Source organism: Schistosoma mansoni (genome assembly GCF_000237925.1).
Source record: "Schistosoma mansoni, WGS project CABG00000000 data, supercontig 0144, strain Puerto Rico, whole genome shotgun sequence".
Lineage (NCBI taxonomy): Eukaryota > Metazoa > Platyhelminthes > Trematoda > Strigeidida > Schistosomatidae > Schistosoma > Schistosoma mansoni.
In genome coordinates, this window is record NW_017386043.1 from 73879 (window position 1) to 98834 (window position 24956).

The window sequence follows — 24956 nt, forward strand, 5'->3', positions numbered from 1 at the left end:
AAACGTTGTCCCAGGTCTACTAAAACCTCGCTCCAAACTACACATTGGAGCCTTCAACGTACGTACCCTATGCCAAATCGGTCAACAGGCCTCCTTAGCTAAAACTCTAGAATCTCGTACCATTGATGTATGCTGTGTCTCCGAAACACGCATACAGGATCCCAGTGTGGTCATTCACTTGACCTCACCTCGCCAAAATGGACAGCCGACGAAATACACCCTCCGTGTATCTGGCGACCCGTTGGCTAGTTCTCGTGGACTTGCAGGTGTAGGCATAGCACTAAGTACAAGGGCAGAACAGGCACTACTAGAATGGATCCCCGTTAACAGTCGCCTGTGTGCTGTCCGGCTAAATGGCTCCGTAAGAACTCGGAAGGATAGGGACACACGTCGTTGCCTTTTCGTCGTTTCTGCCTACGCTCCCACTGACTGCAGCCATGATGAAGTAAAAGATGACTTTTACAGAAAACTCTCTGAGCTTCTTCAGAAAGCTAAGCGCTCAGACATAGTAGTTGTAGCGGGTGACTTTAATGCCCAGGTAGGCAGCTTAAATCAAACAGAAAGACATTTAGGTGGGTGTTTTAGTATTCCGGCTCAACGAACCGATAATGGTGATCGTCTGTTGCAACTATGCTCAGACAATCGTTTATTTTTGGCAATTACTAATTTTAAACATAAGGAGAGACATCGTCTAACATGGCGACCACCTGCACCAAACCAACGATGGACTCAAATAGACCATATTGTCATCAGTCATCGTTGGAGAGGCTCAATAGAAGATTGTCGCTCGTATTGGAATACTTGTTTAGACTCTGATCACGCTTTAATACGAGCGCGCATTTGTCTGCGCCTCAATGGACGCAGGAAAATTACACTAAGAAGACCCATTAGGATTGAACTGGAGGACGAGAAAGCCAAATGCGAATTCCAGAAACAACTGAGTTCACATCTAGGCAGTTCTGTAAACGAGACTGACCCAGATGCTGCTTGGAAAGACATACGAACAGCTGTGGAAACAGCAGTCACATCTATTAGTCATTTAAACCATAGGGCTCCAAAAAACCAGTGGATTTCCTCTAAGTCTATTTCACTGATGGATTCGCGTAAACTCATCCCATCAGGCTCTGAACACGACGAAGAGCGTAAACAAATTAGATCTAGGTTAACTAAAAGTCTAAGGAACGATCGTGAGCAGTGGTGGGCAACGAAAGCAAAAGAGATGGAAAAGGCAGCGGCTGTAGGCAACACCAGGCAACTATTCAGACTAATAAAAGAAACTGGAATTAAGAAGTCAAGTGTAAGTGAGACAATCTCGGAAAAAGACGGAACCCTTATCTGCTCTCAACCCAAACGTTTAGAACGATGGGCGGAACACTTTAAGGAGCAGTTTAGCTGGCCTTCAGCTACTGCACAACTACCCACTATTCCCAGAAAACCTGAATGGAACATTGAAGTAGGCCCCCCGACCCTACTTGAAGTTCAAAAGGCTATAAGTAATCTGAAACGAGGAAAAGCAGCTGGTCCTGATGGATTGGCTCCAGAGGTCTTTAAATATGGTGGTCCAATTTTAGCGATTAGGTTGACTAATATTCTGGCTAAAATCTGGGAGACGGATGTAATCCCATCCGACTGGTCACAATCACTGATTGTCCCAATATATAAAAAGGGGTCCAAATCATCCTGCGATAACCATAGAGGGATTAGTCTGACTAACATAGTATCTAAAATACTAGCCTCAATAATTATCGGGCGCCTAACTAAGACTCGTGAACTGCAAACACGAGAAAATCAGGCTGGCTTCAGACCTGGTCGTGGCTGTATCGACCACATATTCACCATTCGTCAAGTTTTAGAGCACAGACACGCTTATCGGCGTCCGACAATGATAGTTTTTCTTGACTTGAAAGCAGCATTTGACTCTGTAGACCGAGAGGTTCTGTGGCAGTGTCTGTCATTGAAAGGTGTACCTGAGAAGTACATAAACCTTTTGAAGGCTCTTTACTCGAACACTATTAGTCGAGTAAGAGCTTATGGCGAACTGTCATATGATTTTACCACCTCGAATGGTGTCCGTCAAGGCTGTCCACTATCCCCGTTTTTGTTTAACTTCATTATAGACCTGTTGCTGGAAATAACACTCTCATCGACTGAATTTTCAGGAATTGATCTCCTACCAGGGGGACCACTAAGCGACTTAGAATACGCAGATGATATAGTCCTGTTTGGTGAAGACGCTGACAAAATGCAGAGTCTTCTGTTGGAACTGAGTAATAATGCCAGGATGTTTGGGATGCGTTTCTCCCCATCCAAATGTAAATTGTTACTCCAGGACTGGCCTGCGTCAACACCCGAACTAAGGATAGGGAGTGAAGTAGTCGAACGCGTGGACAACTTCACTTATCTTGGAAGTCTGATCAGCCCTAATGGGTTGGTGTCTGACGAAATCTCTGCACGGATTCAAAAAGCTCGTTTGGCTTTTGCCAACTTACGTCACCTATGGCGAAGACGAGATATCCGTCTATCAATTAAGGGACGAGTATACTGCGCAGCAGTTCGTTCTGTTCTACTTTACGGCTGTGAAACATGGCCATTAAGAGTAGAAGATACTCGTAGGTTACTAGTATTTGACCACAGATGTCTTAGAAATATTGCTCGCATCTGCTGGGATCACCGGGTAAGTAATGGTGAGGTTAGACGCAGGGTATTAGGGAACGATGGTAAATCAGTTGATGAGGTCATGAATCTTCATCGACTGAGATGGTTGGGCCATGTGTTACGTATGCCTGAACACCGATTACCACGACGCGCTATGATGACTAGTATTGGGGATGGTTGGAAGAGAGTTAGGGGCGGCCAAACCAAAACATGGCATCAGTGCTTGAAGTCACTAACTTCTAGTCTGAGCCATGTTGGCAGATGCAGACTACCTGGTTGGGGTCCGCGTGACTATCGTAACCAATGGTTGGAGACTCTGTGTGACATGGCTCAGAATCGATCACAATGGCGTAGGTGTATACACTCTTTATCTTCCCTTAAACCTTGAGACTAAAATTGCTTCATATCTCTCTTCCTTCCTATACTATATCCTTATATACAACCTATAATTTATATACTACTACCAACACTAAATTAACTACTATGAATCCGGTGTTGATCTTGTTGTGCTAACGAGGTATGGCAACTTGGACCGATGCATATATGTGCCTGGTCCTACGTTGTAGCTGACTGACTGACTTGCGTCTTACTGTTTTAGCCATACAAATGTCAGTTAAAACTATCTTGTCAACAGATTAACAGGAGTTATGAGGGTGAAGCAACGCAAGGATTAACACATTGAGGAAACATGAGAAAGGATACAGGAAGACCAGGTTTAAATATGTATCGATATAATTTACTACGGTGGTAAGGAGGGACGACCACAGTTAAGAAAAGGGACAATGGTTAGAATATAAGTGCAAAGTGGTGCATATTTAAGGTGACTGAATATCAAAAGCAATGTTTTCGATAATGAATATCAAATCTTTGTTAAAACTAGTGCGGTTACAAGAGTGTGAGCTGTGTTTTGAATCCACGACTTATCTTTCATTCTGTTACGTTGAAGACAGAAACTAATTCTACACAAAACTAGGCCAGTAGAGCTGTATTATAATCCTGACCTGATGACGAATGTGAACAGACTCCGGTTCACGAAGTGTGCATTAAAAATAGGGTTGAAACCTGATGTCAGGAATAAGAATTGGCTGTTAAAGTTAGCATTTTCATTACGATCTAATATCATCTGTAGGGCAAAGGTCTCAGGCTTGATCAAAATAGAAAAGTCATGCATTCGCTACTACAATTGGCTAGACGAGTTAGAATAATAAAGCTGTTCACCAATAAAGTACAGGCCAACCACATTCTAACAGTTGAGTTGTAACCCAATATCATCTGATCACCTTACAAGCCAAATGAAATCAAAATTGAAAACTAATCTATAAGTTTGGTTCAGATGTCTCTCCAAGGCTTTTGATTATGAAACAAACTATCCCATGAAATACATGTTGAGTATCCTCGGCAGGTCGACGATTGCTTGCATGATGACTGACGATAAGTTTTTTTCAAAGACTCGGACATGACATTAACAACATGGATAAAAAGTATTCAAGTACGATGTATACTTACCAATCACAGAGGATGTCTCTTTTGAACAAAATAAGTGGTTCCCAACAAAAGCAACTCAGTTTGACCACACGTAACGGACTACTTGAAAATAGGTCTTTCTATATTCAATAACTATGAAATGGCTTAGATTGTTGTGAAAGAAAAATAAAAAGCTTTCGCCCAATGACCTTTCCTATCTAGTTGCGATGGATCACTTATGCTTCCAAGTGGGAGCCCAGATAATATTTAACGACGAAAAGATATATATATTAGTAACTTATAGTGACTTACTGTCCTGAATCGTCAGGAATATGTCGAGTTTCCTCATGAGAGAATCTTGAAAGGTTACTTGAACCACCTAAAACTGCAGAAAGCTTCAGAATTTGGTCATTATTAAGGACTGGAAGGTGCTTCTGTTGTCTGTTTCTTCAAAATGTGATCAATTACTTGACCCCAAGATTTGTGTTGGGACTGAGCTTCTGTAGCTTGTTTTTGAATACGTTCTAATGCATGCTTATCATTCCTATCTTTCCTTATTCTAAGTGAGGACGATTGAAAATGTTGAAGATAAGGTCCGAAGTCTTACAATCAAACTTGCCAAAAATGCACATCAACGTTGAGGGTGCAAGGTTTGTTCGAAAGGCGTTTTTGTCACCGTAAGCGCAAGAGATTAGACGGCAGGGTATCGAAACTTTTGGATTCTTTCCAAATTAAAAAGACCCTGGAGATGAGTTTAATAAGTTGTATTCATGGTCTGCAGTATATCTCAGACGGACTACTTAGGACATTGAGGTGTTGAAGATACTTACTTACTTTACCTATGCCTGTTACTCCCAATGGAGCATAGGCCGTCGACCAGCATTCTCCGACCCACTCACTCTGTCCTGGGCCTTCTTTTCTAGTTCTATTCAGTTTTTGTTCATTCTTCTCATGTCTGTCTCCATTTCTTGGCGTAATGGGTTTTTTGGTCTTCCTCTTCTCCTTTGGCCTTCAGGATTCCATATGAGGGCTTGCCTTGTGACGTAGTTGGGTACTTTCCTCAATGTGTGTCCTATCCACTTCCAGCACTTCTTTCTCATTTCTTCCTCCGATGAAAACTGGTTTGTTCTTTCCCACAGTAACTTTTTGCTGATAGTGTCTGGCCAACGGATCCCAAGTATTTTGCGTAGACAACTGTTGATAAACACTTGTATCTTCTGGATGATGGCTTTCGTAGTTCTCCACGTCTCCGCCCCATACAGTAGAACTGTCTTCACATTTGTGTTGAAAATTCTGATTTTGGTGTTGGTTGACAACTGTTTTGAGTTCCAGATGTTCTTCAGTTGTAAATATGCTGCTATTGCTTTGCCGATCCTCGCCCTCACATCTGCATCTGACCCACCGTTTTCATCGATGATGCTCCCCAGATATGTAAAGGTTTCCATATTCTCTAAAGCTTCTCCGTCAAGTGTAATTCCATTGGTGGATGTTGTATTGTATCGGAGAGTCTTGCTTTTCTCTTTGTTTATATTGAGACATACTGCTGCTGAGGCTGCTGCTACACTAGTCGTCTTCTCCTGAATTTGTTGTTGCGTTTGTGATAGAAGAGCCAGATCATCTGCGAAGTCTAATTCGTCAAGCTGCATCCTGCCTGTCCACTGTGTCCCGTAATTTCCTCCAGATGTTGATGTCTTCATGATCCAGTCGATAACCAGGAGAAAGATAAAGGGTGAGAGTAAGCAACCTTGCCTAACACCGGTCTTTACCTCGAATGAGTCGGTGACTTGTCCTCCATGAACGATTTGGCAGTTTAGTCCATCATAGAAGTTCCGAATGATGTTGACTATTCTCTCAGGCACGCCGTAGTGTCCAAGAAGACTCCATAATGTTGTCCTGTCCACACTATCAAATGCTTTCTCGTAGTCAATGAAGTTGATGTAGAGTGATGAATTCCATTCAATTGATTATTCCACAATGATGCGTCGAGTTGCGATTTGGTTTGTACACGATCGATCCTCACGAAATCCAGCCTGTTGATCTCGAGGCTGGGCGTCTACGGAATCCTTCATCCTGTTTAACAACACCCTGTTGAAGACTTTTCCTGGTATTGAGAGAAGAGTGATGCCTCTGTAGTTATCGCACTTGCTGAGATCACCTTTCTTTGGCATTGTGATCAGAAGTCCTTCTTTTCAGTCTGTTGGTACTTGTTCTTCATCCCGAATCTTACTGAAAAGAATGTGGATTATCTTTGCAGTTGCTGCTACATCTGCCTCCAGTGCCTCTGCCGGAATGTTGTCTGGTCCTGCTGCTTTGCCGCCCTTGATTTGTCTGATGACCATGCTGATCTCTTCAATTGTTGGTGGGCCAACATCGATTGAGAGGTCTGTGGGTGCTGCTTCGATGTTGGGTGGGTTCAGTGTAGCTGGTCGATTCAAGAGTTTTTTGAAGTGTTCTACCCACCTATTTCGTTGTTCTTCAATGTCGGTGATTACTTTGCCTTCCTTGCTTTTCACTGGTCTTTCCGGCTCACGGTAATTTCCAGCTAGTTTAGTTGTTGTATCATACAGTTGTCTCATGTTTCCTTCTCTGTGTTGGAGGTATATCCATTTTTATCATTCCAACTCTGAAATTAATTCGAGCCACCCACAGATGACCAGCCATCTTAGGTGTGAACTTCTGTCCCAAGTCCAACATCGTTAGAAGAGAGCAGTAACTCAGCCGATACTTACTGAAGAAATTCACTCATGTTGAAGATACCACCAGTATTGTAGTTTGGCAACTCTTTACCAATAACACCTCTCATTGAATCGCGCCCACCCAGTAAAATCAAAAGTCAGAAGCGAAGAAGTCGGAAGATATATTTGACGGGTTTTCAATATATCGAGAAGTGACTGATCTAATCTGGCTAATGATCGTAGGGGATGTTTCCCACACCGTTCTGTAACGTGATCTGGTACGGATGCAGCTAAACGAGTCCACTAAAACTAATATGGTCAGCATCCAATGTCAAACACTTACAGAGCTATTGATTTTGGGGATTTATTTACAGCTACAATGTAAATAAAATGAGGGTGGGTCTTAGTATTGAACTTGAAGGACGCCTTTAAGTCATCCACTTGCCTGATAAAACGTAAATTCTGCCTTGACCTTAAAAAGCATATCATTCAAATACCAAATAAACCACTCTGTTAACGATGGCTTGATACATGATAGTTTGAGAATAGTGACTGATCCTATCAAAAGCTTTTGAGAAATCAGTGTATGTCACATCAACCTTTCCTCGCGATCAAAGATGGTTGGCCACCTATCCACTGCATTCATCAGGTTGTTTATCCAAGACTAGATTTTCTTTAGATCGTGCTTTTGTGGTGAAAAAAAGTTTATAAACAACGATTGGCCGCATAAACCATCGTATATCAAATACTCCATAACTTCTCAGGGTATTGAAGAAAATGCTACTGACCGATAGAGTCAAGGCTCATTTACGTCAAAAATAAGTGTAATTTGTATCTGCTCCCAACTCTTTGCAACCGTGTCTTGACTCGGTGAAAGTGAAAACATCATTTCAAATGGTATTTTCAAGATTGAATCCACCTCCCTCAGTATTGCAGAGTAAACCTTGTCCGCGCCAGAAGTTTACTTGTTTAAATATTGTGATTTCTGACACCGACCCAGCGTTTAGGTTTACTTTTAGGACTGTTCTGTTCCCGCAGAATCACCATTCGTAGAGGATCCGGGATATATAGGTTGTCAATTGGTGACTCTTCGTTTTTGATGATGCTCTTTGATTGTGACGGTGTCTGACAGTTTCTCCATTGAGTTGTTATCTTCACACATAAGAATAATCCAAATTCTTTATTTAAGTTGGAGAACTGATCTGTAATGGGGTTATCACCTCCGTTTCGTGTTCAGCAGAGTTGACTTTAGGAAGATTGAACTCTCCTAAAGTTGGGATGAGTGTATCCAAGGTGAACAAAGCGGGATAATTCCTCAAGAATCCTATTTTTATGCTTGATGTCAGCAGTAGACTTTGTGTAGATAAATTCAATTGAGCATTTTGAGGTGTAAGAAAATCTCACAGAACACAATAGAGATTCGTCAAGGTCGATGAACTTTTAAATGCACACTTGATGTGCTCGCAAGTACAATCATGTATACACGGCTTCTCCGCCCTCCATTCCAGTCATTCTATTGTTATAAAATAAGGATATACCGAATATTCCCAAGTTCTGATCTGTGAATCCGCAAGATACCTTCATTTCGGATATAACTGCCACATGAGCATTTTTAGTATTACTAAATTAGGGCAGCTCATTCATTTTGTTTGGTGAACTCACAGCGTTTGTATGTATTCAGTTACTACTTTCTATCCAAAATGCACTTATGCACTTGTACTGTATGAATGAACCTTGTACAAATGGGCAGGAAAACCATTCAAACAGGATTTTGGAATGAAAGGCCTCTTTCTCCTTTTGTGTTTTTTCTTGTTCTTGACAGTCCACAAACGGAATAGTTACTGAAAGTTTCGTCTGTCCAAAGTCCTAGCTTGTCCGGATCCATATGGATTCCAGTTGATAACGAGAACCTGTTAACACTAATTGCATCAAGAATGGCAGCCGACATTTGGGAAGAAGATGCTATTTTTACTAATCGGGATCTGACTTCAGTTAGATCGTATGATTGATTGTTATTGAAATGCACATATCACTAATCATCGTATATTATTATCGGTGATGAATAAGGGAATTAAATAAGTCAAGTACGAGAATCGATTTCGAGTGCATATATTTCATTAAACCATTGGTCCAGACAAACGGTCAATGAAACGAAGCAAAATTATACGCAATGGAGAAGACATGTGAGCCAACTCGATTTATTCCAGCGTTAATCGATATTTATAGTCACACAAAAATAAGTTACAGACATGTGACAGTCAGGGTTGATAAGCGAATAACTAACAAAGTCAAAATATGACTCAAGGAGAACGGATAAATTGGCCTGTCCATAAGCTAGAATAAGCTATATGGGAATAACATAGTAACGAACACTACACTCTATTCTTCATGGTCAATAGTTAAAATTGTCGAGTCAATGTATTTTGAAGTTCCAAGGGCTGCTTTATATACTTCTAGTTTTCAACGTCGTAGAAGGCACTGTCAGACTCAATGTATTCTGGGGTACGTAACAGTATGATATTTCTCGAAAGAACAACTTGAGAGATTCTTTCAAGATGTTTCTGATGATATAACTTTCTGAATCTCAGACAGCATTCTCGCAACTCCTTCAACTTTCGTCAAATGATTGGTCATCAAAACCTCATTTTTGTCAGCAGCTTTTACATAAGCCTTGGACAGTTTGCATTTTTTGTGCCCATTCCATGAGTAGATCATGTAGCCGATAGCGACTCAACTTCGGAAAGTTTGAACTTCCTACTTACGTTTCCTGACGTTTTTAAGGTTTGTCCGGAGTCTGTATAAACAGATTGACTTCTCTCCATTGGCTTTTTATTATTCCGACACTGCTCCAAGTCGTGATGAAACGTAATATAGCTTTATTACACCATATGTTTTGATGATAAGTTCTTGTGTATAGAAAGTTAGGTTATGATATTGCTACATCTTCGGTCTGCAACTGAGGCGAAATATTTCGGGCTAAGACAATACAATATTAATAATACTAAAGCAGTAATAAACCAACATGAGCGATATAGTTGTATGAAACCTTTTACAATCAACGACCTTATTAGTTTTGATGAGCACTTACATCCGTACATGCCAAGTCGTACATATTAACTGTAAGGATGGCTCGTTGGCAAACTCAAGAAGCTCAAAAAGAGCTGGAGACATTCCATCTAATCACCGATAGAGGAACATTCTAGAATGTCGACGTGTAGCTTCCTTATTAGATGAGCATAAAGGATCCCCTATGTGTCCATTAGCTGTCCGAAATGATGATTTACTTTCTGCCAAAAACTATAAATACATGAGATTTTTGTACTATATTTGACACTGTGTTGGGAATGACATTCCTACTTATTAGTCTTCTCTCTTGCGACTTTGCGAGTTCGATCGTTCAAGTAGTCTAGTAGTACGCGGCATAGCAAGAATCAAAGCTCTAGATACAACATTAACCGACACAGACAGCGATGGACGTTTGTTAGACAAAGTTTTAGCCGAAACGCGTTGAGTTTTCTAAATGGTCAGCTTAAAAACTTCGCGTTCCTCCAATTGCACATACGTCCATATACTGGGCCACAAAATAGCAGAAGTAATTAATAAGGTCATACTACGGTTTGCGCTACTGATGTCGGCAGATATAAGTAATATGTGCTGGTGGGCGGCCTATGCTCCCCTATGAGGATAACAGGCGTAAGTACCGTCAATCGGAAATGAAATGCCCGGCGACAGGTTAAGAAGGTCGGAGAGAAGGGAACAAGAACAGAGGATGGTTGCTATTGAAAAAAAGTGAACAATGAAGCCTGAGACGGTTGACCGGCATTTTGCAAATGAAGTATTTACTGTATGGCTCTCAGATTTTACTAAGACGTTCTGTAATTTTAAATTCAGATATATTCGATTATCCCCTTTTATGTTCTCGTCCACTACAATATTACTGAATAAACTCGTATACTAATTTTAAGTTTTGCTTTAAGTCTTTACATATCGTCACTCGAGCTCATTTCAAACCAATATTTAACTTAAAGCATCGATGTCCAATTTACTTTTGCTATTATGATTAACTTCCTGACACATTAGATACTATTTTTACTCTCATTTATCCTTCTGCATAAAATTTTCTCTTACTGCTCCAGGGTTTCTATTTAAAAACACAATGTCTTGCACTATACTTGCTGGAATGAATCAACTCTTCGGATTCATTTTATTTTCATCACGTAAAAATTGATATTTGACGATCTTTCTCTTCTATTAATGAACACTTTCATCACATCACTATAAACTTTTACTACATAAGCTTTTATTCACCCATATCTAGCTAAGGTACAGTGACATTTCACTGCCCATCAGATTCAACCGCCGTTTGAATCGGTACCAAACATGTTGAGAGTAGTCGCGCGCCGGAGGTTGCCAAACGACTAGTATGAATCTTCCGGATATTACCGAGCTGTAAGACAAGTGGTAAAGAGGCGGCAGAAACTGGTCGGGAAACAGCGAGTAATAATGTTGGTTGAATGCAAAACGATTAACCATAGAAACAATAGAAAAAACATAACTTTTAAAAGTTCTATCATGTCGCGTTGGAATAGATAGCTTCGACAAGTGATTGAGTTTCTCAGATGAGAAACGATAAGTCTGCCGCAAGATTAATGATGCTAAAGTGATAGTACGATACGTTTATCATCAGTCGATGCCGATTATTTATACTACTACTGATTTAAATTAGAAAGTCAGACGGTATCGTTGACAGATTGTCTTCGTAATTGTCGAATTGTAGTTATATCTGTATTTAACAGTTTCAAAAGCCGATCGAAGACTACAGATCGAGAGCGAAGGTGGCACGATGAAGTCTCTAAAAGAAGATAAATGATGAGTGCTGCATATTTGTTCGATAAATCAACCGAAAAATATAGAAAAGATTATAAGAAACCAAGAGTGTCACTCTGGACTCATTTCAATGATATCAGTGAAAAATGCTGTCAGTGTTGGGATAGGGGCGACAATATCGTTCACAGTTTTCAGGAGATTTGATCGACTGTGTAAACTGATGATTCGCCAAATGATAATGTTATCAGACCAACAATTGAACCGGACAGACTTTAAATCGTCGGGTAGTTGAACAGCCCACTGATGTACCGAAATCATTTGTTAGATAACAGTCACGAAAAAGCAATACTTCATGAAATAAAGTACGACGTCGACGTTGAATAACTACATTAGTTCGGATAAGTAGCATGCATCACCAATCGAGAGTGGAATGCCTGGTTACAGAAGGTTGAGAAAATCGAAGAGAACGACAACAGAGTGATTGGTATGGAAACTAAGGGACAACAAAGTATGAGACAATTGGTGGATCTCAGATCTTACCAAGATATTCTGTATTGTTGTATTAAAATACATTCTGTTGTCATTGTAAAAATTGAAATACATATAAGCGAACAATTGTTTTCAATTAGATCGTCATCAGGTCTTACTCTAATGTACATGAAAATGTTAAACCAAGGCCATTTGAGTCATTAATCACAATGAAATAGAATACGTCATGATTAGTTTAACATTTTCGTATAAATATTCATGTATATTAGAGTAAAGCCTGATGAAGATCTAATTGAAAACAATTGTTCGCTTACGTGTGGTGTTCTACATTTGGTTGTCCTCGCCTGGGTTCTCCTTCACTACAAAATGACCAACAAGATCAAAATGAGTTACCTGCCCAGAAACAAGAATAAGCTCAGATGGGCGATTGCAATAAGGACTCCATCCCGTAGGAAACTAACTCGTTAAAAAAACGCTAACCACATTGCAATAACACCGGCCAAAAATTTATGACTGACCAGCCTACTATTGGCTAACAGTTGTCTTGATCTATTATGATAATCTCAAAAATTAATGGTAGAATCTCAATGAATAAATTTACTTCCATTCTTCTTTTTTTATGTGAAATACAGTGTGGTTCAGAAAATAATCAGACTTAAGAAAACCAAGTCTTTCTTTTAAGCTCACCACCTATAGAAACAAAAGTGATCTTTAACTATTGTTTGTCCGAAAAAGTCCATTAGACTTTAAATACGTTAACGTGAAACTTATAGTCGTTCTAAAGTTTCCTGTCAACTAAAGCTATACTATAAAACTGATAAGAATTCAATGGGTAATCAGAATTCGTTTAAAAAGCTTATTTGCAAAATAACGTTTGGTGATTAAAAGTATTCGGATTATTATACGAACTAGGAATCCCCGAAATAGCTCAATTTAAACCAGACAGAACTAAGTTAGTAAAAACGAACGTATTGTATTTAGCATTCAAAATCAGGTATACATCAAGAACAAAAGAATCATTGGACCAGATTGCCAGGCGAAACGTTGGATTTACTACAAATTCATTCGCTGAGATTTTACAAATATATTATTCCTATTTAAAAGAATCATTAGTTCATACAAACACCACATAATGCCAAACAATGAAATAAGAGAAACATACTAAATTATCTGATCTGTGACTTGAGTAAACTAATTTATTAGGTCACTATGTTTTCTTGCAATAATAATTATTTATTGAATTCCATTCGACTGTTTATTAAAATATTAAAGAACTAAATACCGTAAATCAACATTTTTTCAATGGAATTTTAGTGCTCTATATTTTATTGTTTCCATTTCAGTTAAAAGTGACTATATTAGGCTGATTCCTTGAAGGATATTACCAATGCACAAGATAACTCAGTGGCCTGTATGAATTGAGCTATGAATACCGTAATAAATCTTGGTCTTTTGTTATCATACGAAGGTAAAGTGAATTCTTAGTTTTCATTATCTTTTTTGTCCTCTTAATCTATACTTCAAAATACTAAGAACACTCAATCAAACAAACAATTTGAAATCAAAAAACACTGGTGATAAAACCTTCATTTATTGTCATAATTTCTCTTATTACGACCCAGATATTCCCATTGCTTAGTATTCTTGGACACCAATTCACTCGACAAGTCCCCAAATGAGAACACGGTTGAACAGGAAATTATATTCCAAATAACAAGGGTAGATGGAAGTAGGAAGCACAATAAGAAAAAGCGTGAGTATATTTATGGTTTTTGCATGAGAAGATTTTAAAGTCTTCTCCAAGTAACGACTAGCGCTGATTGTATAAGAATTAGTCAACCAGCGTGCACCAACGCGATCGTGCATGGAACATCATTTAATCCAATCTATGTCCCGCTAACAGTTATGTATGAATAAAAATATTAAATTATCAAATGAACTTGTTTGAAAATGTGATCAATCACGTGAGATGTACTTGATTAGGTGTGTCTGGTTAACGAGTTTTAATTTCTTAGGCGTTAAACGAAATGACCAAAAACTATAGATATACTTTCCAAAAACAATTTCAGTTTTAATAATTGTACTTATAAATCCATAAACTCCTACATAAAAATGTGTTTTTATCATACAATTATTTCTGTGCGATTTCTGAATTATTAAGAGCCATCGGCTATTCGTACTATGTAAAATATACTTTATTAATGTTGGAGATACCAGATCCACAAAAATCTCTTGATAAACTTTTTACTTTCGTAATTTAACTGTGGAAATTCGAATTCCTCATCTTCTCACCAAAAGCTCTAATTATTACATTCAGTTTGTAATTCCCACCTGGAGGGACATCAGACATCATTGGTTCGTTTTTTTTAGTACGCTGTTTTGTGACGCTTTTCAATAATATTTTTGTGTTGTATATAATAGGCATGAGTTCAGTTCTTGTTATTCGTTTTTCCGAACTGCTTGTGAAATTACATATTTTTCCTGCTGAATCTGGTCTCCTTCCTCTAGTTAACAGGGTTGGAGAGCCCCTCCAGGAGTTAGGATTAATCAGTTGTGTAATAATGTAGAAGCTGCTACAATTCCAAACAACTTCTAAAACTGATGTACGTGGGGTAGGGTTCAAATCAGCTACCTAATGAGATAACTTAGTCATGTTAAGTGACAATTAATGAATATTGTAGTAAAGACCAATGTTAGTCAATAGAGTTAGAGAATTACTAATACTATTCACGATGATAAACTCGGTAAGGTTTAATAGGACATAAAACAACATTTAGTGCTTATAACTGATTTGCAAGTGGATATGAATGGCGATAGTATGAGAAGCTCAAAATTATAACGAATTCATTGATCCAAACTTACTGGGTCGAAAAAATCAATTGCAGCTCCGGACACCAGTGCAATAGATAAAAAGGCAGTGACAATAAAACGACATAGTTATTTAAAAGTATCAACTTTGATAGATAGCCAAGAATTACTGGGATATTAAATATCAATTTTAGAATATAATTACCTAAAATCTATTATAGCATATGACCCTTTGAAGAGTACTACAAACTTTGATTACTTTAAATAGCACTTTTTAGTCATTATGTCAAATAGCTAATTTAATTCAGAAAGAACAAAGCAGTAGTACTTGGATATTATTCACAGACTTAAATAAAACATTAATGAATGTATAAATAAATAATAGTTTGTAAATTACTTCGTAAATATGATCAATATGAAGCATTTTCCATGATATATCGATTAATTCAATTATTACCAACTACAAAAGATTAACAAACTGAGTGATCGTCATTGCACTGGAAATCAAAGAAAGAGATTCATATAAGATCAATTAATGAATGGAAATCACTTTACTCCAATATGTAAATCTTAAGATTACTTTTTTCACAATGATATACTTATGGATTTAACATCCCCCAACACATACCGGTTGAAACTTGAGTCTACTGGCTAATACTATGTTTATTAGAAGCGATGAGTTGTTCCAATGAAAATATTAATACAAATCAATTTTTTAACGACAGTTATTTATAGGAACTGTTTAAGATAAATTTAACTGATTATCGTAATAACTGAGGGCTCTGTTGTGAATTTATGCCCGGATTTTATCACATGATTTATTCAACAACCGAAATACGACTTATCCAATCTTAGCACTGTGCCAAACCAATGACGTTCGACCAGTATGAGCAGCCTAGCGTCCTTACTGGTCCTTTGTCCGCCTAGCCCTTACAGTTGAGTCCAGAACACCAATTACAGCTTCTAATATGCAGATCATTTACTTCAAACATACCTGGTTTATATACAAACCAAATGGACAACATCACACTATAAAATAGGAAATAACATTTGTATAAGATCAAGCTGAAAAGTGGCTGTGATTGTGGGAGACGGTAATTAATAAACTGAACATAACTTAAGAACAGTAAATCGTATAATAATCTATAGGTCAAAATGAAGCTTATAATAAGAGGAATATAGGTATACATAATCTAGTTACTGAACAGTTATACAATAAGAATATATATAGAATAATAGTCTATTAATAGGTCCCGGAAGTTACCCGTACCTATGTCTTCACTAAGATATAACAGGTATTAATGCCAAGATTGGACTTGACGGTTTCAAATAAATTGAGCACTGCGTAAAAAGTTAATAACTATGTTGTTGTGATATCTCAATGAGTAGAAAATTGTATTTCTGACATTTCGTGATTTACGTGAAGTCAAAAGAGGTCAGAAATACATTTTTCTACTCATTGGGATATCAAGAAATAGTTAATATTGTAATAATTATTTTTGTACTTTTAAATTGTGAGTATTTTATCTCATCTACTGACTAAAGTCTCGAATCTCATACAAATGCTCTGAGACATTCTTCCAACTACTCTTTCAGAATGTATTTTCTAGGAATCATTGCCGAAATTTCAACTTTCCAGAAGCTTTTACCTTTCTTATACACAAAGATCTGTCTAGCTAACTAAAAAAACCGGATAGTTGCGGTGTATTAGCCAGTCAGTCATCTACAACGTAGGACCAGGCACATATATGCATCGGTACGAGTTGCCACATCTCATTAGCAAAAGGTGAACACTAAATTCATAGTAGTTACTTCAATGGTAGTAATATAAAGTAGCTTTAATCTCACGGTTTAAAGGAAGACAAAGAGCGTATACACCTACACCATTGTGATGGATTCTGAGTCTTCAACCAGTCTCTAACCACTGGTTACGATAGTCACGCGAACCCCAATCAAGTAGCCTGCATCTACCAACATAGCTCAAACTAGAAGTTAGTGACATTATGGACTGATACCACCTTTTGGTTTGACCACCCCTAACTCCCATATGTCTACAACACTAGTCAGCACTGGGCACCGTGGTTGGGCATGTGTAACACGTGGCCCGACTATCTCAGTCGATGAAGATTTACAACCTCATCAACTGATTTACCATCATTCCCGAATACCATGCGTCTAACCTCACTATTACTCACCCAGTGATCCCAGCAGATGCGAGCAATATTTCAAAGACATCTGTGACCAAATATTAGTAACTTACGAGTACTATCTACTCCTAATGGTCGCATTTCGCAACTGTAAAGTAAAACAGAAGGAAGTGCTACTCAGTATATTCGCTCTTTAATTGATAGACGGATACCTCGCTTTCGCTATATGTGACGTAAGTTGGCGAAAACCAAACGAGCTTTTCGAATCCATGTAAAGATTTCGTCAGACACCAACCTATTAGGATTGATCAGACTTCCAAGATAAGTGAATTTGTCGACGCGTCCGACTACGTCACTTCCTATCTTTAGTTCAGGTGTTGACGCAAGCTAGTCCTGAAGCAACAGTTTGCATTCAGAGGGGGAGAAACGCTATATGTCAATTATTATTGCAATTGTGAACAACCATTATGGACTGAAAGTATCTCATCAAGTGAAGTGGTTTTGAATTGTTGAAAGTAATTGATATTACAAAGTTACTTGACAACAAGTGTATGTTAACTAGCTTCGAGATGCATTTCAAGAAGTTCTAAGAAAAAGTTATGACCTAAATATCTGGAGAAGTTGGAAGTGACATATTAACTTATTGACAATATTCCATCCAAAACTGAATGCGTTGCACGATTAATATGAGCATCATGGAAAATTAGCGCTGAATTTTAGATATCTAGGTAATTATTTTATTTACACATTTGTTCCAAACAAAATACACATAGGTATTTTTATTATTACTAATATGAATATTGTTGTAAAAATATTGAAAGGAAAACTAAATACCATTTCTTTACTGATACGATGTTTGATAAAAATACTGATTGTTTTATATCCTATAGATGAATAGACAACACAAACTCAAAAAATTGATAAGGTAAAGAAAATTATGTAACCAGAGGCAACTGATTCACTTTAAGTGACAAAGGAAGAGAAAAACTGACAGGCTGTTAGGAAAATGAAAGAAACTTCTGTAGTGAATAGCGACACACGAAAATAAGAACGATTGATAACCACCGAGGATTCATTGATATACAACTAGAAACAATTTTGAGTATAGGGTGCGAAAAAAAATGAATGAAGAGGAAAATAAACCATAGTACATATCGGACTAAATACACTCTAAAAAAACTACAGTTAAAGTACAAAAAACGTTTATCGATATTCATTGACGAAAATAGATTAAGACTTACTGAAAGACATTTCAATATATCAACATCATGATCGAAAACAAGATGAATCAGTTTTAACTTTTAGTTGATCGAAGGAAAAGAAGACAAATGCAACTGAAAAATTTTTCTAAAGAAAAACTCAAGATACAAATTTACGGATGTACGATAAATTAATCTAATTGACTTCTCTACAAATTGAGAACCAACTCTTACGAATTCGTTACTTACAACCAAGTCCAGGAACACCAAACAATTCAGAGGTAAATTCGAAAACGAGATAAGTAACACAAACAGATGGAACAGTTTTTGACAAACTAGCACTTAATCCACGATAAAGTCCTTTAAATCCATTTCTCTGTACAATGGAACACAAAGATTTGATAATAGGAGCAGCAGACGGAGATGGTGATGCTTGATATCGAGTACGAAGTAAGTTGGCCGGATAAGTAATCATCATTGGGATGCAACAAGATACTAAAATCAATGAAACAGTTACCATGGCTGGCATATGAAGCTTCATTGTACGATCTGTGTTAGGTTGGAGAAAATAATGATACTCTATATAACGCTGTTTGAGCATCTAAAAATAAAACACACGTGGAAAAATCTGAGTTAGAAACAACTCTAATGATGGAAAAGTATACTCTAAACATACTGTTTCAAAAACTTTATGGTATGGCGCTTGAAGAAAACGAGTAGATAAGGCTTTGGATCTGATATGAAGTAAATTTTCGATTCTGGTTTACCAATGTTAATTTCGTTTTTCTACAGAAAACATTATTATTCTATAATTAGACTATATTATCTAATCAATCAGTCAAAATAGGAAAAACCTGAGCAGCTAGGTATTTGTAATTCGGAAGTACGCAGAAATAAACATACTCTACTTCATATAGATAATCACATAAATAGCGTACTATTAATTAATAAATAAGTTGCTACGGTTTAATATTCAATCAAGAACAGCCGTCATTCAAAATCAACCGTTTTTGCTGTTGATCCAACAGACTTCCTACTTCAAAGCATTCCAATGCTATCGAGCTACATTGTTTGATTGTGAAAGTTGTAAACTATTCGTTGATTATCAGTATGGGGAGATTGTTGTATGTTAAAAGTTCAATTCACGAGTCGAGGGTTGTGCAAAATCATTGGTCGATTGGAGTTAGACATTAACACCGTTGGAAGCCGGTTCAGTGATCTAAAAGTTAAGCGTTCGCAAGCGAGACCGCAGGTCCCTGGTTCGAGTCTCACATGCGGGATCGTGGATGTACACTGCTGAGGGGTCTCAAACTAGAATAAAACAGCCTTCCAGTACTTCCAGGTTTTCAATGGTGATCTGGCTTAGATCAACTCGTGGACTCAACTTTTAAAATATTGGTTGATTATTTACGGTTATTGTCCGGTTTTTGGGTTCCAGAGGAAAATTAATTGCAATACATCTGTGCCGAAATAGACAAATCTAAGATTTTTGGAAACGTTGAAAATCTGGTTGCTTTTCTAACTGACTCGGAAGAAAACTTCTAAAAAATATCAATAGTGATGATTATTTGGGACACCAATAATAACAATAAATCCACTCCACTTTCGATATACTTTTTGCTTTCATCGCTGTATCAGCTTAGGTTTAAAATGTAGCTTAAAATTTTCATGTGCCGATTTACAGCATCGCATAGATTAACATTTTATCGGGACCTAACATTACATGGGTGATAACAAAATTTCGACAGAACCTTCGAACCAGAGGAAATCGTACGAAAGATATTTACTAGGACCCCAAAACGCAATAGGCGAAAAGTAATTTACATTAGCACAGAAAATATAGCGTAGATCAAAAATAAAAATAAAACTCACTAACTGAAAATCAAAGCATGGCAACTGACCTCATAAAGGCATAACTCCATTCCAGAATATGGCACGTAACTCATCATACTGATTTTGTAACCTCGATAAAATCCTCGGAAACCACCCTCATTATGTAGTTTTCGGATTACAGAAAATATGGAATTGGTTTCATGTGATCTACGCAGAGCCATTCGAGTTTTTAAAATCTAAAATCAGACGTATATTTCGGATAAGCGAGTTCAAAGTATCAAAAATAATATTTGCCTTTACTAAGGCGATAAGTAATGATACAACTTAGATTACTTTTATTATTACAATTATCATGACAGTATCTCCTGTAATTGTGGAATTTTACCAAAGACGACTCTTCAAAAGAGAATTCACTGATGACATATATTTAATATTTCTCACTACCAGTGATACCACTACTATTTTGGCTTTTGGTATTTATGTTCTTGTCTTCATCTTACTGTGATGACGTGGAATGGAAGCTTAAGCTGATGTCCATTTACATTAGACACTATGTTGACTATGACTGAGTATGTTACCCTATCTCATAACTTTTGCATTGAGTTTATGATTAATGCTATTATGTTTCATCTACAATAGATCTAGAATCTTTTATAAATTTATCCTTTGTTGACTAAGTTGTAGAATAAATAAGGTTTCAGTCATACGTCGAAGCTAATGCATAGAATGTTCACAAAAATGTGATTCACAACCCATTAAATAAGCCAATACTTGATTATTGGGTTAAACATTCAAATCATTTCTAACAAACAAATTACCAATAAATTTAATTTTGTAATATTGTGTACGTTTCACCAATCGAAATAAATATTATGCTATTTACTTTTGACCGAACCTACCTCAACTGGATAAGTTATTGTTAACGATGCGGCACCAGACAGACTAGCTACCAACAAACGATCTTCTGGAGGTAGTGGTCCTTTGACATTAGGAAAAATTACTGACTTAAGCCATCCGTGAAGACCAAAACGAATAGCACTTTCAGGGCAGTTTTTTAAAATATTCACCCCATTACCTCGCCATAATGACAGAATGCCACCTTCTTTGATCATTATGCGCAAGCCTACGAAATATCATAAATGAAAGTACCTTGATAATAAATATACAGATTTTTGCTGTACACAGAAGGAAATAACTATTACTGACAAATGTCCTTTTTAAACACAAGGTTTAATTCCGTTACCTTTAACCTGAAACCACGTTCAAAAAAAAACATATAGGAACTTTTAACGTCCGAACATTGTGTCAAATAGGACAACAGGCTTCCTTAGCTTTTATTTTTATTTAAACACATAAATATTAGTACAAGGAAGCACCAGATACATATGCGCCATACAAATCTCATTCGACTTGCTTGAGGGCTGTGATACTGCCTAGGTGCCCAAACTGAAACAGGTGGTTTTCTTAGGGGCCCACACCCGGAGCCTTTGACCGAAAGATCTGATCCACAAGGCAGTGGAGCATCGTGAGGAGATGCATTCCCATGGTAGCCGATGATCAACGATTGATTCGTGCGCCATTTGTTCCCTCAGGATACTGGAGCCCATGTGCACCATTGGTTTGGAATGAGGGTTTTCCAACTCCCCTAGGTGGATCCTCCACATCCACCAACCCGGTTAAAGCGCCGGACATTCGCTTTTCGTCCTCTCAATTTTGTAAACAACACCCTCGCCACGAGAAGGTAGTGAGCAGGACTTCCTGCCTTCTTCCTTAGCTAGAACTTTAGAATCTCGCACCATCGATGTGTGCTGCGTCTCCGAAACGTGCATACGGGATCCGAGTAGCGTCATTCATTTGACCTCACCATATTAAAATAAAGAACCATCTCGATACACGCTTCGTGTATCTGGAAGCCCGGATGCTGCTTCCTGTGGCCTCGCTGGAGTAGGTATAGCATCAAGTCCTAGGGCAGAACTAGCTCTTTCAGACTGGATCCCAGTAGACAGTCGTCTATGCGCTGTCCGACTAAACGGATCAGTAAGGACTCGGAAAGATAGGGAAACTCATCGTTGCCTCTTCGTCTTTACTGCCTACTCTCCCACTGACTGCAGCTCAGATGATGTAAAAGATGAGTTTTACAGAAAGCTTTCCGACCTTCTCCGAAAAGTTAGGCGCTCTGATGTAGTAATAGTGGCTGATGGCTTTAATGCTCAAGTAGGTAAACTAAGTGAAAGGGAAAGACACCTGGGTGTCGTGACTCAAAGAACAGATAATGGCGACCGTCTGTTGCAGCTATGCTCAAATAACCGCCTGTTTCTTGCAAATACCAACTTTAAGCACAAAGAGAAACACCTTTTGACATGGCGACCCCCGAATTCGTTCCAACGAGATCACATAGCTATCAGTCACCGATGGAGGGGCTCAATAGAAGATTATCGCTCATTCTGGAGCACATGTTTAGATTCAGATCATGCTCTAGTGAGAGCATGTATCTGTCTGCGTCTTATTGGACGTAGGAAAGACGCTGCAATGAAACCTCTTAGGGTTCTACTTAATGATAGCCAAGATGAGAATATATTTCAGGAACAACTATAAAAAGTTAGGTAGCCATGTAAGTTGTGCCCACCCCGGGGCAGCGTGGAATGACATCCGAAAAGCTGTGGAAACAGCAGTGATATCTGCTAGTACGGTAAACCATAAGATTAGGGAGAAACACTGGACCTCAGCAGCATCTACCGCACTGATAGATGCTCGAAAACTCATCCCACCTGGCTCTGGACATAACGAAGAGCGGAGTCAACTTAAGCGCAAGCTAATAAGAAGCCTACCCAATGATCGCGAACAGTGGTGGGTAGCGAAAGCAAGAGAGATGGAAAAGGCAGCGGCAATAGGCAACAGCAGACAACTGTTCAGACTTGTTAAAGAAACCGGTATTAGGAACCCAACCGTCAGCGAAGCTATCTCAGAAAAAGATGGACATATTATTCATTCTTAATCCAGGAGATTGGATCGATGGGCAGAACACTTTAAGGATCAGTTCAACTGGCCTTCAGTCACACTTCGGTTCCCCATGACCTCCAGTCGACTTGAATGGCACGTTGATACAAGTCCTCCAACTCTTTACGAGGTTGAAAACACTATAGGAAATCTGAAGCGAGGGAGAGCCGCAGGCCCTGACAGGTTTACCCCTGAGAGTTTTAAGGATGGCGGTCCAGTACTAGCAACGAGATTGACTGAGGTCTTAGGTATAATCTGGGAACTGGACGTAATCCCATCTCACCGGTCCCAATCACTGATTGTGCCAGTCTATAAGAAAGGACAAAAGTTCTCTTGTGACAATCACAGAGGGATCAGTTTGACTAATAGTGTCTAAAATATTAGCTTCAATAATACTTGGACGTCTAACCAAAGCTCGTGAAGAGCAGACTAGGAAAAACCAGGCTGGTTTCCGACCTGGACGTGGTTGTATAGACCAGATATTCACTCTACGTCAGGTCCTAGAACACAGACACACATTCAGACGCCCCACAATCGTAGTATTCCTCGATCTTATAAGGCGGCATTTAACTCTGTTGATCGTGAGGTTCTGTGGCAGTGTTTGTCACTGAAAGGAGTACCAAAGAAGTACATTAAGCTTATAAAGGTTATCTACTCGAACACAACTGGTCGAGTTAGAGCTTATGGCGAATTGTCATCACAATTGATTACCTCAAGTGGTGTTCGTCAGGGTTGTCCACTCTCTCCATTCTTGTTTAGCTTCATCGTAGACGTGCTTTTAGGAATAACACTTTCCTTATCCAAATTTAGAGAAGTTGAACTTTCACCAGGAGACTCACTTGTTGACTTAGGATACTCCGATGACATAGTTTTATTTGGTGAAGACGCTTACAAAATGCAGAGTCTTCTGACCACTATAAGCAACAATGCAGGCATGTTCGGGATGCGATTCTCTCCCTCAAAGTGCAAAATGTTACTTCAGGATTGGGTTGCTTCGGCACCTGAACTAATGATAGGAAGTGAAGTAGTTGAGCGTGTTGACCGCTTCACTTCTCTTGGGAATCTCATCAGCCCCTGTGGTCTGGTGTGTGACGAAATCTCAGCACGGATACAGAAGGCTCGTCTAGCTTTTGCTAACTTGCGTCATTTATGGCGTAGGCGAGATATCAATCTACCAACCAAAGAACGGGTTTACTGAGCAGCATTTTGTTTTGTCCTACTTTATGGCAGTGAAACATGGCCGATAAGAGTAGAGGATATTCGCAGGCTGCTAGTATTCGATCATAGGTGTCTTCGAAGCATTGCTCGTATATCCTGAAACCACCAAGTAATGCAGTTGTTAGGAAACGGGTATTAGATAAGGATGGAAAATCCATTGATGAAGTAGTGAAACTTCATCAGTTGAGATGGCTGGGACATGTGTTACGTATGCTTAACCACTGACTGCCCCGACATACAATGTTTTATGGTGTAGTAGGTTGGAAGAAAGTTAAGGGCGGCCAGACCAAAACGTGGCACAAATCCATGAAGTCACTGACAAGTAGACTGAATCATGTTGATAGGTGTAGACTACCTGGTTGGGATTCGCGAGATGATAGCAATCGATGGTTAGAAACCTTGAATGACATGGCTCAAAATCGTTTGCAATGGCGAAGGTGAATCCACTCTTTGTGTTTTACCAAATTCTAATCTTCTGAATTCCTTATGTCTCTATCTTTTTTCTCTCTCCAAATTTATTTCGTTGGATTATACTCCTTCAATAACTTCTTCAAACCCTAATCTTTCACATTAATGCTTATACTCTTACTACTTCTACCACTATGGGATTTGAATCGACAACTCCATCTCTGTGCTAATGTGGT

At 38.5% G+C, this 24956-nt stretch overlaps 1 protein-coding gene across 1 annotated transcript in view; it reads right to left on the reverse strand.

Moving 5' to 3' along the window:
* Smp_194600 (mitochondrial carrier protein-related) overlaps window positions 1–24956 on the reverse strand; it is a gene marked incomplete at both ends in the record, with an annotated part of 35184 nt that overhangs the window by 9341 nt on the left and 887 nt on the right. Inside the window, 3 exons of the mRNA XM_018799531.1 lie at window positions 18514–18865; window positions 20166–20333; window positions 20997–21220. Of these exons, the coding sequence (XP_018646581.1) occupies window positions 18514–18865; window positions 20166–20333; window positions 20997–21220 (744 nt within the window). The remainder of the gene's footprint in view (window positions 1–18513; window positions 18866–20165; window positions 20334–20996; window positions 21221–24956) is intronic.